Source organism: Rana temporaria, chromosome 5 (assembly GCF_905171775.1).
Source record: "Rana temporaria chromosome 5, aRanTem1.1, whole genome shotgun sequence".
NCBI lineage: Eukaryota > Metazoa > Chordata > Amphibia > Anura > Ranidae > Rana > Rana temporaria.
Window position 1 is genome coordinate 379,634,052 of NC_053493.1, and position 15,841 is coordinate 379,649,892.

Here is a 15,841-nt window from a genome sequence, read left to right on the forward strand (position 1 = left end):
TATATATATATATAAACATTTTTTTACCGTATATATATTTCTGTATATATTAGCAGTAGTATTATTTAAAAAAGAAATCAAATGAACCTGTGAAGAGTGATATAGGAGTGGTTCACTGACTGCTGTAAGAGCATGTGTCAAGGGGGGCTTTGGTTTCCTTCACTGAACAGTGTCACATTTTATTCATGTTAGCGATAAGCAATACAATTGTCCTCCATCAAAAGTCTAGGTCAGTGATGGCGAACCTTGGCACCCCAGATGTTTTGGAACTCCATTTCCCATGATGTTCATGCACTCTGCAGTGTAGTCGATTATCATGGGAAATGTAGTTCCAAAACATCTGGGGTGCCAAGGTTCGTAATCACTGGTCTAGGTGATAGGATTTGCCAGTTTGGGGGTGCTTTGGTGGGCTTTAATAAAGAATGCCACACTTTATTTATGTTTTCCTCCAACAGAAATACATTCCACTAAAAGTTCAGGTGGTAAGACCTGCTAGTTTGTATAATAATAATAATAATAGTTTCACCCAGGGGGTGGTTGGGTTTGCTCTAATGAAGACCTGCCACATTGCAGTTATATTTGCCATCAATAAATCTGCCTTCCACTACAATTCCAGGGGGAATGACCTGCCACGCTTCAGTTATGTTAGCCTACGTTGGACCTGCCCTCTAATAAAGGTCTAGTTGGTAGGATCAATTTCATCTTGGGGATTCTTTGGTTTCCTCTAATGAAGATTGCCACACTTCATTTATATTATACTGCAATAGAACGCACTCTGTACTGAAAGTACAGGTCCTAGGCCCCACTACTTTAATCCTGGGGTGCTTTGATTTCTTTTCAAAACATATTATTGGGTTTTTATGTCTCTCAACATAAATATGCCCTTGCATGCACCTGTATTTTGTTAGACTAATTAGATTGCAGAGCTTGGCCTGATATAAAGATGTCCTATTCTTAGGGCAATACATGACTAAAACATTTGGTTCTATGATTTATAAACAAATAAAATAAAAACATAAATAACAATAAGCAAATGGCTAATAAAGAAACCTTCTCACTTTTAAAACCAAAGCAAAATCAAATTTTAAAATGTAATTTCTAAATGATTTAAATATTATATAAAACATTAGTAAATACAGTCTGCATTTGAGCAATGAATTTTCAAATTCTTCAACTGTCATTGATTAATGCACCTGCAAAATGCATGCAGGCTAATAGTGAACAAAGGGAAAATAATATACCTGGATCATTAAGCCAGTGGTGCAATAAATTATCAGTGAATAAATGATCTTACCATACAGTTATAAAGTCGTAAATTGGTTCTGTTTGAAGGACTGTGAAATTAATGTATATTCCATTTGCGGGAGGGACTCTGACCAGCCAGAAGCAGTCTTGGAAGTTTGGGTACTCATCAGGATATCCAGGGGAGTAAATAGTTCCATTCATTGCTGTTATATTTCCTCCGCAGAGAGCTGCAACATAGTTCAACAAACAAGGATGGTAAGAGAACCTGCTGTAAATACTTAAGTCTGTGGGATTGCTTAAAAGACAAGCTGAAGAGCCTGTCAAGTGTAGATACTCGAAACTTCAAGGCTGCTAAGCTGCAGGCAAAAACAAGCAATAGAACTATGGATTTTTGTTTCTCTATGTGTTTTATACTTGGAAAACATTTGTGGATCCTAAATGCTGTGGCTTATTCAGGGTAAAAATAACATGATATGCAGAGAACGCTAAACACATGTTAACTAGATTTGAAGTTATGCTTAAAGACTATATACGAAATATGAAAACATTTATCAGTTTGCAGCAAACCTATTCCTTTTTCTTAGTTCACAAGGTATTTTTTTTAGGATGTTTCATTAAGGCCAATGTGAAATACACCAGTGGCATAGCCAACAGCATCCACTTAAGAATTCATGTCTTACTATTCTAGCTACAGTAATATGAAATCTGATATCTGATTGGGCATCATAAGTGCACACAACTCTTTGTACCATCCTATAAAATATACCTCTCCATGTACTGAATCAGCTCATTGTTTGTAACTGTCATTTTGCAGGCTAAATAACAGAAGGCCTGGACAACCTTAAAATACTTTTTTTTTTCTGGTACTCTTAAGTACGGAAAAGCTAACGAAGGAGGTAAGAAGGTAACATGTGCTATGTTGCAAATCTCAATTTGCTTAAATTTTTCAAAAATATATTCTAAAGGATGAAGTTTGATTAGTAATTGGTTACCCCCCCCTTTTCCCCACTCGCATTGATGGATTATGCTGCTTGACATAAGCAACAAGCAATGTTACTATTGCCAGTCAGGATTTGTGGCTTTGTTGCTTAATGCCAAGAACATGTTCTTACTGATAATCAATAGCTTGCCTGCTGAGAAGAATTTGTATTAAGCATGCAAAAATATCTGTAGCCATGGCCAACAATGGTAAGGAAACAGAAGAAAAAAGGAGGGGCGGGACTTTAAATGAGTTTTGCTGTGATTTTATATATTTAACCCATGATTTGTCATTGATCTACATATTAATATACAATTTTCTGGCTCTCTACTGCTGACTGTGTGTCTCATTTAAAGTCCCGCCTCTCCTTTTTTCTTCTATACAACCGGGATGGAGGTTATGTCTCACCCAAAGTCCCAAACCTTTTTATCTTTGCACATGGTAAGGAAATATATTCCAACTGGAGAGGGTGAGGCCAGACTTTATTAACCTCCCTGGTGGTATGATTCTTTCCGATTGTTGGTGCTGAAAGCGGTACAATTGTTTTGCCTGGAAATTTGGCATTTTATATTGTAGGCCTGTAATTCTTTGGAATAACTCACTTAAATCTGTCCAAACAAGAGTCTAGTAGACATCCCGGGTATGATAAAGTTTGAAACACAAAATCATAAATTATAATATAATAAATAACTGTTAATAATTATAACAAATAATAATATAATAATAATAAAAATGATTACTTTCAGTGTTTGATGACAAATTTCCCCACAAATCACTATCGCTCAATTTTGCAAGTGATTCTAATTTATTATCGCTGTTTTCTAGCTGGTCTAAAACCACTTTTGATGTAAAGGGACACTTTTTGGTTGCTATGGACAATCTCCAATTTCCAGGCAGAAAGAACAGTTTTTATTATATGAAAGTGCATGCAGGACACTGGGCAGACCACTAGGGACAAAGGGGGTGTGTATTTTTTAATCTGTAAGATTACAGTATATTGTATGTGTACTGTGTGTTTATTTTTTTTAATTTGGCGCCAAAGTCCACCCCCGTGCGTTGTAAGGTCGCAGAGAACGGACCTCGGCGGCACACGGGCACTGTGTGAATCGACCAAGGAGACAGCTCGATCACACAGCGGGGAGACATCGCAGGATCCAGGGGACAAGGTAAGTAAACTCCGCCTGGATACTGCGATACAATCCCGAGTCTGGCTTGGGGATACTGCTAATGGTACTGGAATCCCCCCCCCCCGAGCCAGACTCGGGATTACCACCAAGGAGGTTAAAGTATATTTAACCACTTTCCCTCTGAAAGATTTACTCCATTTCATGGCCAGGCCATTTTTTGTGATAGAGCACTGTGTTACTTTAACTGAGAATTGTGCAGTCGTGCAATGCTGTACCCAAATAAAATGTATGTCCCATTTTCCCCACAAGTAGAGCTTTCTTTTTTTTCAAAAATACTTTCTTTTGGTGGTATTTTTTATTATTATTATTATTATTATTATTATTATTATTATTTTACAGGTTTTATATAGCACCAACAGTTTATGCAGCGCTTTACAACTTGAGCGTAGACAGTAAAACATATAATATACTTTAATACAGTAGGATTCAGAGGGCCCTGCTCTTTAGAGCTTACAATCAAAGAAAATTTGATAACCTCTGCGGCTTTTATTTTTTGCGCTATAAACAAAAGAATACAGACAATATTGAAAAAAAATTACCTTTTTTCTGCTATTAAAGATATCCAATTGGTGTTACAAAATATGCACTGTCACTGTACTAATGACACTGGCTGGGAAGGGGTTGACATCAGGGCAATCAAAGGGTTAACTGTGTGCCTAGCTGGTGTTTTCTTACTGTGGGGGAGGTGCTTATACAAGGGGAAGGCATGGATTCATGTCCCTGCTTTGGAGGAACACAGCATCCATGCCGTCTGTACTGACAGACCGGCAATCTGCCTTGTTTATATAGGCAGACCGCTATTCTTCTTCTGTACCCAAGGATTAGCGGGTGCTGGTGGAGATGGAGTCCACAGTGGGAGCAGGCCACCGGCAGCACATGCATGCCCAAGACCCAAAAGTGTCAGATCACGTACTAGGTACATGATCTGGCGCAGCCGTGTTACTTTGCCACTGTATATTTGAGTATCTTTTTTCTTGCAATGATGCTTAAACATCTGTCTGTGTTTTTTCTGTCTGTTTTCCATAGAGGGATTTCCCTTAATTTCTTGCTCCCGGGACACAAAGTGAAAGGAAATCATTCCAAAATATATTTAATTTCCTATTTATACAGCTGTCAGCAGAACAAGATCCCCTGTTGGAAGAACACCCCTCTAATCATGTTCCTGTAACAACTCAAAATGTTATATTTTTTTTTTTACTCATTGACTTAAACCAGTGATACCAGAATAAACTGATGAGCAAATCTCACTATAAACAACAATATAAACACTGGCAAGGTTTTTAATCTCCAACAATTGTGACCAAATTGTTGGAGAACTTCACTAAACTCAATTGGATCAAAATGTAAACCTAAATATCTCTAAAATGACCTGCCTGCCTGCCACACCAATGAACACCACTCTTTTCTTGAGAAATATTCTTCCACAGTCTACTGAGAAACTGACACTTTCAGAAGTGTCAATCTTCTGGGTCCCTCGCAACTCTCAGGCCTCGTACACACGATTGAGTTTCTCTGCAAAAACCAGCAAGAAACTTGCTGTTTTTTTTTTTTGCCGAGGAAACCGGTCGTGTGTACACTTTCTTCAACGAGGAAACTGCCGAGGATCTCGTCGAGCCAAAAAGGGAGCATGTCTTCTTTTTCCTCAACGGGAATGGAGAAATTTGTCTCGCCGAGATCCTCGACAGCCTAACAAGGAACTCGACGAGCAAAACGATGTGTTTCGCCCGTCTAGTTTCTCGGTCGTGTGTACGAGGCTTCACAGGTTCCTCCTTCTGACCACCAGGTCAATACAGTTTAACTTTTTTCTCTTTCTCAAATTAAATTGAAAGGAAAAAACATCTTTGGGGTGTGCAGAATACAAATGAAAGTATATATGGCTGCCCACTTTGTTAAGAACAAAATGACTAAGAGAGGTACCTACCATCACAACGAGGTATTGGATGGTTCCAGTTTCGGCTGATTCCATGTAGACAGGTGAGCGCAGATTCTCCAATTAGAGAGTAGCCAGGATAACATTCAAAAGAAACGGTGTGTCCCACTGTAAAATCACTTCCAATTACAAATCCATTGCGAAATGGACGAGGGTCAGGACAGCTCTGTAACTGGTATGCTAGAAATAATAGACAGAAGAATATGATGAAAAACAGGTACATACAAATTTTCACAATTAAAAGACAATTTGACTAAGCATTCCTATAACCCACCAATCTTAGATTTATATTGTATGCTCTAGGGTTCTATGTCAGGCCTATGTCAAATCTTGCATATTTGTTTGGGGGAACTGTAGGACTGATGCTCCTGCAACATATTTATTTGGCCATTGAAATTCCTGTATAATCTTATTTAGATTTTCCAACAAATATGTAGTGCAATTTATTTCCACTAAGCATTCATACTAAATAGTGGTTGGTAAATCTAAAGAAGAGTGTACAATATAATGTTCACACTCATACATAGTATATTAGTAGCAAACAGGGGTCAGCCACACACACCATGTTTCTTTCATAAGTGTTTCTTTTGCAATTGTTGTGGCAGTTTCAACACATCTATCAATTTCTGATCATGTCTTTTCTGCTCTTTCACAGGTAAATGTCATCTGCTGCCATATCCACGTGTACATTCCCCCTGCTATGTATGACTGATAATTGACACTGCTATGTGTATGGTAAATGTCGTCTGCTGCCATATCATTTTAAACTTGTCTATATAATTGGTGATTGATTATTACCTCCTTTTGCCTTGTCAAAAAAAAAATCAATTACCTTTTATGACTTTGGCCTGTTTCTGTGGTTGGTGTTTTTTTTTTTTTTCAATCTCTCCTTCCATTCAAATGTCTCATATCAGATCCTAATTTGATCAATTGACAAATGCTTGCCTGCTTCATCTCCCTAAAAATTTTGAGCAGCTCACGGGGAAGTCACAGACAGGGTTCAGTCTTTCCTGAGTGCTTCTTTTACGAGTGCCATCGCAGTTTCAACACCACAGTTTAACTAAAGCAGTATAACTAAAGCTGTATAAAGATACAACAAGAAAGACACAAGCAAACTAACATTTGCTATTTCATTTATTTGAAGTCTGATTCCCACTTCTTCTTTCAACTAACATGGTCCCTCTACTCTTCCTTCTCATATTGGTGTTCTCTGTCCTCAATATGTCCTTACTCTACCCCTCCTTTCTACTCCACAGCCTACACATATTACCCTCATTCATACCCTCTTCCTATTACTGCACCCATTACTTCCTGCAAATACTGAAACCACATGCTGACTTAAACACCAGGGCAGTGAGATATGTGTACTCACACATATCCCGCTTCCATCTTACTTTCCTCATCCTCCTTCTCCCAATTTCTGGAGATATTTCTCCCAATCCTGGCCCTCCATTTTCTAACTGCAAACCCTATATCCAGCACCCTTCCTCCTCTGGCAAAAGCCGCAATCTATTCAATTTAATTTCAATTCCCCTGCTTTCAAAAATCAGCCCCCCCATGTGCCCTCTGGAATTCCCACTATGTCTGTAACAAGCTCACATCATTGCATGACCTTTTTATCTCCCATTGCTTTAACATACTTGCCATAACTAAACTTAGCTACAAGATTCTGACTCGGCTTCTCCTGCTGCCCTCTCCCATGGTGGCCTCCACTGGACTCACTCACCCAGACCCAGTGAACGGAAAGGAGGTGGAGTTGGATTTCTTCTATCCCCACAGAGCACCTTCCAAGTCCTTCTTAGCACTCCCTCTCTATCCCTCTCTTTCAAGACGCATTGTATTTGTCTATTTTCTCCAATTTCTCTGAGGATTGAAGTGATTTTGTCAGCCTCCTGGACCAATATCATGCTTATTTGATGTCTTCTCTGCCTGGCTACCCTACTTTCTCTCCTCTGAAATACCCACTATAATTCTTGGTGACTTAAACATTCCTGCTAATGTTAACAGCTACAGTTCAGCTTCTCAACTTAATCTCATCTGTTGACCTAACACAACAGATACTAGTCATGTGCAAACTGAAATATTTTGTTTAGGAATTTTGTTTTTGTCCGAAAAATGTATTTATTTAGTTAATCCCGAAATTTGTTTTCATTTATTTAGTTTTTCGATAAAAAAATGCATTCGTCTGAAAATCCAAATTAATTAAGGTCGAATCTGTCATTGAAGGCTTATGGTGTCTGTCGAATGTTCTAAGAAGATTTGACGGAATCTTAAAAAAAAAAAGAAGAAGATTCGATAGAATCTTTTAAAAAGAAAAAAAAGATTAGACGGAGCAACGAAACTGTACGATGCCGCAATCGTACATTTCCGGTCAAATGTTCTGCCTTTGTAGAATTCTAATGTTGTATGACTAATAATAATTATAATTATTATTACTAGTCAACCAACATTAGAATTCTTCTTTAGCCTATGGGCGGAACATTTCACCATAAATGTCCGCTTGCTGCGATCGTATGTTTTTAGCTACTTCGTCGAATCTTTATGTCTCTCTATGTCGAATCTTTTATCTCTATGTCAAATCTTTTCTCTCTATGTCTACTCTTCTTCATGTCTCTATAATGTCGAATCTTTTCTCTCAATGTTGAATCTTTTCTCTCAATGTCAAATCTTTTCTCTTTATGTAGAATAATATTGGACTGATAGAGTGAGGCCTCGTACACACGACCGAGGAACTCGGCGGACGAAACACATAGTTTTCCTCGTCGAGTTCTTGTTAGGCTTGTCGAGGAACTCGACAAGCCAATTTTCTCCATTCCCGTCAAGGAAAAAGAGAACATGCTCTCTTTTTGGCTCGTTGAGTTCCTCGACAGTTTCCTCACTGAAAAATGTACACACGACCGGTTTCCTCTGCAAAAAAAATCTCCCACCAAGTTTCTTGATGGATTCTGCTGAGGAAACTGGTCGTGTGTAGAAGGCCTAAAGGTTAGGCACATTCGACCGCAACGAAAACTAAAATAAACCATTTGTTTATGTCAGATCTTTCGGTTTTCGTTTTATGTGCTTCCGTCATTGTTTGTTAAAACGATAACGAAAATACCTGAAATTCGGACGAAAATGCATTTGAGTGAAAAATAATGTCTAATAGATACACACTTCCACTCACTCCGATGATAATACCCTCAACCTTGTATTCTCCCATCTCTGCACTCCTGGCAACCTCATCAACACTGCCTTACCTCTCTCTGATTTCAACCTTATCAGTTATCAGTTGCACAATATCCTTGCCTCTAACCACCTATCCCTCCAAGCAGCAAACAATCACGTGTAGAAACCTTTGCCACTTAAACCCTTCTCTTCTCTATTTTGCTACTGACCACCTCTATGACAAAATCTCTCCCCTGTCCTGTCCTGAACACCTCTGTCTACAACAGTTCACTCTCATCCTCACTGGATTCACTTGCTCCTATAACTACACAGAGAATCAAGCCTGGACCATTACAATCCTGGAAAACTCACAACACCAGAAATCTCAAGCGACATTGCTGTGCATTTGAACGACTGTGGCGTAACACCAAATTCCTGCAGGACTTCACACTATAAAAATCTGCCTTCGTAAATTACAATTCCTGCCTCCATGCTGCTAAACACACCTACTTTGTCTCTTTCATTAATACCTTGTCATCCAGTTCTCATAGGCTCTTCTCTGCATTTAACTTTCTGCTTTGCCCTCTGCCCCCTCTACCCACTAATTCACTCACTGCACATGAGATTGCCAATCACTTCAAAGACAAGATTGATGCAATACGTGAGGACACCTCCACTGTGCAGATATCTTCCCCATCAATATACCTTGTCGGTCAACACTTTCCTCTTTTGAAATGGCTACTATTGAAGAGGTTACAAAACTTTTCTCAGATGTGTACCTAACCAATTGTCCCCTGGATCCTGTTTCCTTGCAACTATTATGGTCTACCTTTTATTCTATCCTATGCTCCCTCACTCACATTGTCAATCTCTCCCTCTCTATGGGCATCTTACCCTCCCCTCTAAAGCATGCACAGATCACTCCCATACCTAAAATGCCCTCCCTGGAGCAACTAAAGACCCATTTTATTGCTCCCATTCACATCTGAACTTTTAGAACACTTAGTCTACAACCATCTTAGCTCTTACCTCACTGAAAACAACCTTCTTGGCCCCTTATAGTCTGTCTTTCACTTGCAGCACTCAACAGAAACTGCCCTACTGAAACTCACTAACGATATACTAATTGCCAAAACCAATGGCCACTACATATGGCCACTACTAACATACTTTTACTACTAGGCCTCTCTGCGGCCTTTGATACTGTTGACCATCTGCTCCTTTTCAAAAGACTTCACCCCCCTGGCCTCCAAGATTCTGCTCCATTCTGGTTCTCTTCCTACCTTTCACAGTGCTCCTTCAGTGTTACCTTCAGCTTTGTCCCCCAAGGCTCTGTGTTTGGACCTCTTCTCTCCTCTATCTACACCTCCTCTGTTGGTTCTTTAATAACCTCCCATGGCTTCAAACACCATCTCTACAGCAATGACATCCAAATCTATCTCTCTACTCCAAACCTCACTCATTTAGTCTCCTCTCTGACCACTAACTTACTAGCTGCCATATTAGCATGGAAGTTGCACCTTTTCCTTAAACACAATCTCTCTAAAACCATGCTGATAATATCCTGCACATGCCCCCCATTAATAATGCAACCATCAATCACTCACCTCACGTCAGGGTACTAGGTGTAATCCTCGACTCTGATCTGTCCCTTCAGCCCCAAATCCAATCATGTCAAAAGCTTGTAGACCTCACCTCTATAACATCTCTAAAATTTGCTTTAAATTTCCCTTTTTAACTAATGAAACCACCAAGTTAATCATTCCCTCCCTTGCTATATCTCACCTTGACTATTGCAACTCCCTTCTCTTAGGCCTTTCTCTCCATAGGCTATCCCCTCTTCAGTCTATCATCAATGCTGCTGCCAGCTCATCTACCTTACCAACCGCTCAGTGTCTGCCACCCCTCTCCACCAACAAATACACTAGTTTCTGATTGCCCAGCAAATTAAATTGAACATACTAGCAATAACATATAAAGCCATTCACAAATCTAGCCCGAGCTACATCGTCAATCTTGTCTCCAAATATCACCCAAACTGTCCACTACACTCCTCTCAAGACCCCCTGCTCTTAAGCTCCCTTGTCTCCTCCTCCTGTGCTCATCTCCTGGACTTCTCCAGAGCCTCTCCCATCCTCTGGAACTCTCTACCTCAATATGTCCAGCTATCTCCTATTCTGGCTGCCTCATCTATTCAGGGAAGCATATCACGCCTCCAACTAATCTATTATCAGTTCCATCAGCTCATCCCCCACCCTATTAGATCGTAATCTCTTATGAGAAGGGCCCTCTTAACCCTCTTATATTTGATTGCATTGTAACTGTACTGTATGCCTTTTTACATAGTAAAGTGCTGCGTAAACTGTTGCTATATTAATCCTGTATAATAATAATAGTATGTGTCACTGGAAAAGCTATTAATATAAATCAGCTTGATGCTTTATATTAATTGCCCTCTTTTGATACAGTGCAAGTAGTTTGGTTAAAATAACCTGTGTAAATCTTTTACATTATTATAGTGAATATTTTTTGAATGACATAAAATTAACTTCTTCTTTTCAGCACAATTAAACTTTTTATGTTGATTTCTTGATATATTAGCAAGATGTCCTCGCAAAAAGAGCTATCTGAGAATTGCCGAAAGTTAGCAATTTCTTCCAATTATAGTATTAAATTGTTTTGTCAAGAATTAATGATTTCATTCTGCCAAATAAATTACTTTGTGCAAATACTGAAGCATGTTTCTTTCATGTTAGCTCATTCATTGTCCCCTAATCCCAGACCATCTCTTGGAGAACATTAGATATGCCATAGCTTAAAATTACTTATCATTTTCACAGTAGACATATCATGTTTAAAACTTAGCGAGTGTTGTCAATTACATTATATCAACGGCGTATATTGCTCTATTCTCTATTCTGTTTAAAGCCCATCCAAACTGTCTGTTAAACACATTTCAGATGAATTCAAACACAAGAGGTTTAAAGTCTAAGCCCCCTTTCACATGAGGCAGAATCTGATTTGTTCAGCAGGGGATCTGTCTGCTGATCCCAAGCTGAGAAGAGCAAAGCAGAGCAGGCAGATAACAGGTCCATGTCAGCTCAGTTTATACAGAGCGGACATGGACAGAACTCGCTCTGCTCTATGTGTAAATGGACACCCAGATTGCTCTCTAATCTGATCCATCTACATAGAGGGGGTTGGATCCCCCTTACATTTTTTTAGCAGGCTGGATTGGATTGGAGGTAGACGGCTGTAAAGGACACAAGTTAATTTACATCCTCCGGTCCATTGGAATACATGGACTACCTGATCAGGTCAACCTGAAAAACTGACAGGTGGACCTAATTGGATCACCCATATGAAAGGGGCCTTACAGTTTGCACCTACATAGCTCAATGAGAGTAACCAAGAGTTTTTTTTCATTAACATATGTGTAGATAGTAAAATAACTGCAAAATTATTTTGCCAAAAGCAAAAATATGAATGATGACCTTAACATAGGCATGCCCTATTCAGGATATAATAATCTTGAGAAAGACAGACTGATCTCTGTTTAAAAATTGACAATAAAATGCTGCTGCTTTGATTTATCTCTGCTGCATGACCTGTGAGTGTCTTTATACCTATTTCAGATTTGCAAGCTATGATAATGAATAGATTATAAGATGTATTAGCAAGCATTGTACATTTTTATTTTTTTCCTCTTTAAATGTGATGAGGAAGGGGAGAAGGCACAGAAGAAAATAAAATTGGTAGGGAGATACCTTTTATAATACAGACTTCCCAGAACCATTGGTATATGTTAAGGATTTTAAGAGAGTTGCAAAGTTTGATTTGCTAATTGGAATTACCACAAAACTGTTGTAGTATTTACTATTATTTTTACATAAAATAACATTCACAAATAAAGAAAAAAATGTATTTGCATTTTTTTTCCCCGTGAGTCAGTGTTGTTTACCATTAAAGCATGTGGCTAACTGTCGATTTGAGAAGGCTTTTTTTTCTGTATTTTATTCAAACAGAGTGACTGCGAGCCTAAGCGTTATTCTCCAACTCTCTGTAGTATGTTTGGAGAAGTGTCAAGCTGTCGAAAACAATGTACATCTTCATGTTGCAGTAGAACATCTTCACTAGCATGCCCATAATATATGTGCAAATACTCAAGAGTAGGTTTCGTCCGACAGAACATATTTATGACTTAACGCTTTTCACAGCTCAGTGCTGTTTTCACAGATACAGTAACATATTTGTCACCACAGATACTGGAAGATAATATGCCTAGTGTCCTATATAGATCAAGATGACCTGACATATGGCACAAAATGTGTCATTTATGTTTTAGCTGTAGATAGTTGCACATGATAATGTCAACTTCCTATGCAACTAAAATATTTTAGTCTGTATAACCAAAAGTATAAGGCCTTTTCAGGGCTGTTCTAACACATGGCCACCAAATTTGCTGGATGTGATTTCTAAACAGAGCAAGATAATCTGCAACGCAATGTAGATAGGAACCTAAGGCCTGGTGGATGCCAAGGGGGCCCAACTACAACCGTCATGCTTTTGCAGTAAACCATTGGGATTGCACAACAGTTGTGCACCTGCCTGACACTTTACAAGAGATGATGCACTTGTAAGTAGTTGCTGTCTGATAGCCCCATCGGATGTTTAAAATGACTATACCAGTTCAAACATTACAAATGGGGTGGTTACTCTGTGCCTATTGCAAGCATTATCAATGTCAATTGAAAGCATAAGGGGGTCTAAGTTGCTGCTTTGCATAGGACCCCATTTTGCCTTAATCCATCTCTGTCCCTAAATGTATATATTAGTGGGAAGGTGACAACACCAAACTCTCTAAAAAAAGACTTTGCAAACTAGGTTTGGGTACATACAAATATGGTATAAGCTTGATTATATTTTTACTGGAGTTTTGGACTTGTATAAGTATAACCAAAACTTCCTCCAAAGATACAGTACATTGAGCTATGTCCCCCTAGAACAGGAAGAGTATTGCTAGAAGGATTGCCAGGTGGAAAAATTCAATCTCTGTCCCATATGGGAGATTTCCCACTACCATGTAGGTCCCAAATGTGATATTTCCTTTCCCAGAGACAAAGAGGGAAGTCAAAGGGAAATCCTCCCATAAACAACTTAGGATCTGGTAACCCGAACAGGTTTCCTAACTTGAAGGTTTTCTCTTTCCTCCTAATCCGGTAACAACCACAAAACATTTTGAATTACTAATCACTTTCTGAAATGGTTACCAGAATAAAAAAAGAAGGGGTGAACATCCCCAGTGCAGAAATACAGGCTTATCCATCATGCCATACCAACAGGGAGGTGTGTGATTGGCCCCAAATGTATTCTGCAGCAGGACAACAATACCAATCATACAGCCAATGTCATTAAAAGAGAAGTATTTGAATCTAAAAAAATCACATTCTCCTAGATGGCTGCAGCACAGATCTCAACTTCAACTGTCCCCCATCACCTTTAAGACCGAGAACACCACTGATCAGTCGGTTATCAGTTCTTAGTCTCTGCTCTGCCACTTCAGAGCTCACTGGAACACTGGGCTATGGAGGGGGTGAGAATGGCTGGCTCACCCTCTCAGCGGCCTGCTGCCGGTCCAGGCTTCTGGGTGGATCCTGACCATATGGCTGGGGACTATTCAGAGCCTGGACCGGGTATGTGACATCAGCTAAATGAAAACAGGTCACCGGACTGCAGAACTAACTGCACACTTGTGACACACAGGAGAAGTATAGCCAAAAAAGCGTTGGCCATATGTCTTCTTAACCACTTAAAGACCAGCCGCCGCAGTTGTACTTGCGGAAAGTTGGCTCTCCTGGGCCAATCACTGTCATTGTACGTTGGCCACTTTAAGACCACTAGGGGCTAAGGCGTGTCGCCAATGCACCTGGCCGGTACCGCCGCAATGTCCACCGGCCATCCGCGATCGCTTCTGAGAGAGACAGAACAGGGATCTGTCAATGTAAACAGACAGATCATCGTTCTGTCAGGAGAGGATAGACAGACCTGCTGTTCCTAGTGATTAGGGATAGTGATATGCCTCCTCTTCCAGTCACTACACTCCCCCCACAGTTAGAAACACCTCTCTAGGGAACACTTAAACCCTTGATCACCGCCTAGTGGTAACCCCTTCCCTGCCAGTGACATTTATACAGTTATCAGTGGCTATTTTTAGCACTGATCGCTATATAAATGTCACTGGTCCCAAAAAAGTGTCAAAAGTGTCCGATCTGTATGCCTCAATGTCCCGTTAAAAATCGCAGATCACTGCCATTACTAGAAAAAAATAAAAATAATACACATGCCATAAATCTATCCTCTATTTTGTAGACACTAAACTTTTGTGCAAACCAATCAATATATGTGTTTTGCAATTTACCAAAAATGTGTAAAAGAATACATATCGGCCTAAACTGATGAAGAAATTCATTTTTTTACATTTTTTTATATTTATTATAGTAAAAAGTAAAAGAAAATATATTTTTTTGTTTATAGCGCAAAAAAAACTGCAGAGGCGATCAAATACCACCCAAAGAAAACTTTATTTGTGGGAAAAATTTACATACATTTTGTTTGGGTACAGCGTCGCTTGGCCGTGCAATTGTCAGTCAAAGCTACGCAGTGCCGTATCGCAGACAAAATGCCCTGGTCATTAAGGGGGCAAATCCTTCTGGTCCTTAAGTGGTTAAAGAACTAACTTCAGTATGAACAAGAACAAGAAGAAGTCCTAGAAGTGATGGTTTGACCCCCACAGAGCCTTGATTTGTCTGGGATTACATGATTACGTGAACAGAAAGATTTGAGGCAGACTACATCCACAGAAGATCTATGGTTAGTTCTCCAAGATGTTTGGAAAAACCTTCCTGGAAAGTACAAGTGTACCTAGAAGAACTGAAGAACTGATGATGTTTTAAAGGCAAAGGGTGATCTCACCAAATATTGATTTGCTTTGGATTTCTCCTCTGTTCATTTAAATTTTCATTTTGCTAATTTATAAAAATGTACTATTACCACTTCTATTTCTGAAAGCATTCTTAATTTACAGCATTGTTATCACATCTCCTTTAATATATATACTTTTAAATATATACACTGTTTATATATATATATATATATATATATATATATATATATATATATATATATATATATATATATATATATATATATATATATATATATATATATATATATATATATACATATATATATATAGGCATCCGCACAGGGTGTGCCTGAGCACACGCTAATTACCCCATATGCATTAGCATTGTCCAGCGGCATTACCAGGTGGGTGGTTGGGGGTGCCAGTGGCCA

The 15,841-nt window shown here is 39.1% G+C and overlaps 1 protein-coding gene across 1 annotated transcript in view; it reads right to left on the reverse strand.

Annotated features, from left to right (window-relative positions):
• LOC120941318 (CUB and sushi domain-containing protein 3-like) overlaps window positions 1-15,841 on the reverse strand; it is a 142,172-nt gene that overhangs the window by 27,346 nt on the left and 98,985 nt on the right. Inside the window, exons 11-12 of the mRNA XM_040354644.1 lie at window positions 5,333-5,521; window positions 1,295-1,472 (exon numbers count right to left, since the gene is read on the reverse strand). Of these exons, the coding sequence (XP_040210578.1) occupies window positions 1,295-1,472; window positions 5,333-5,521 (367 nt within the window). The remainder of the gene's footprint in view (window positions 1-1,294; window positions 1,473-5,332; window positions 5,522-15,841) is intronic.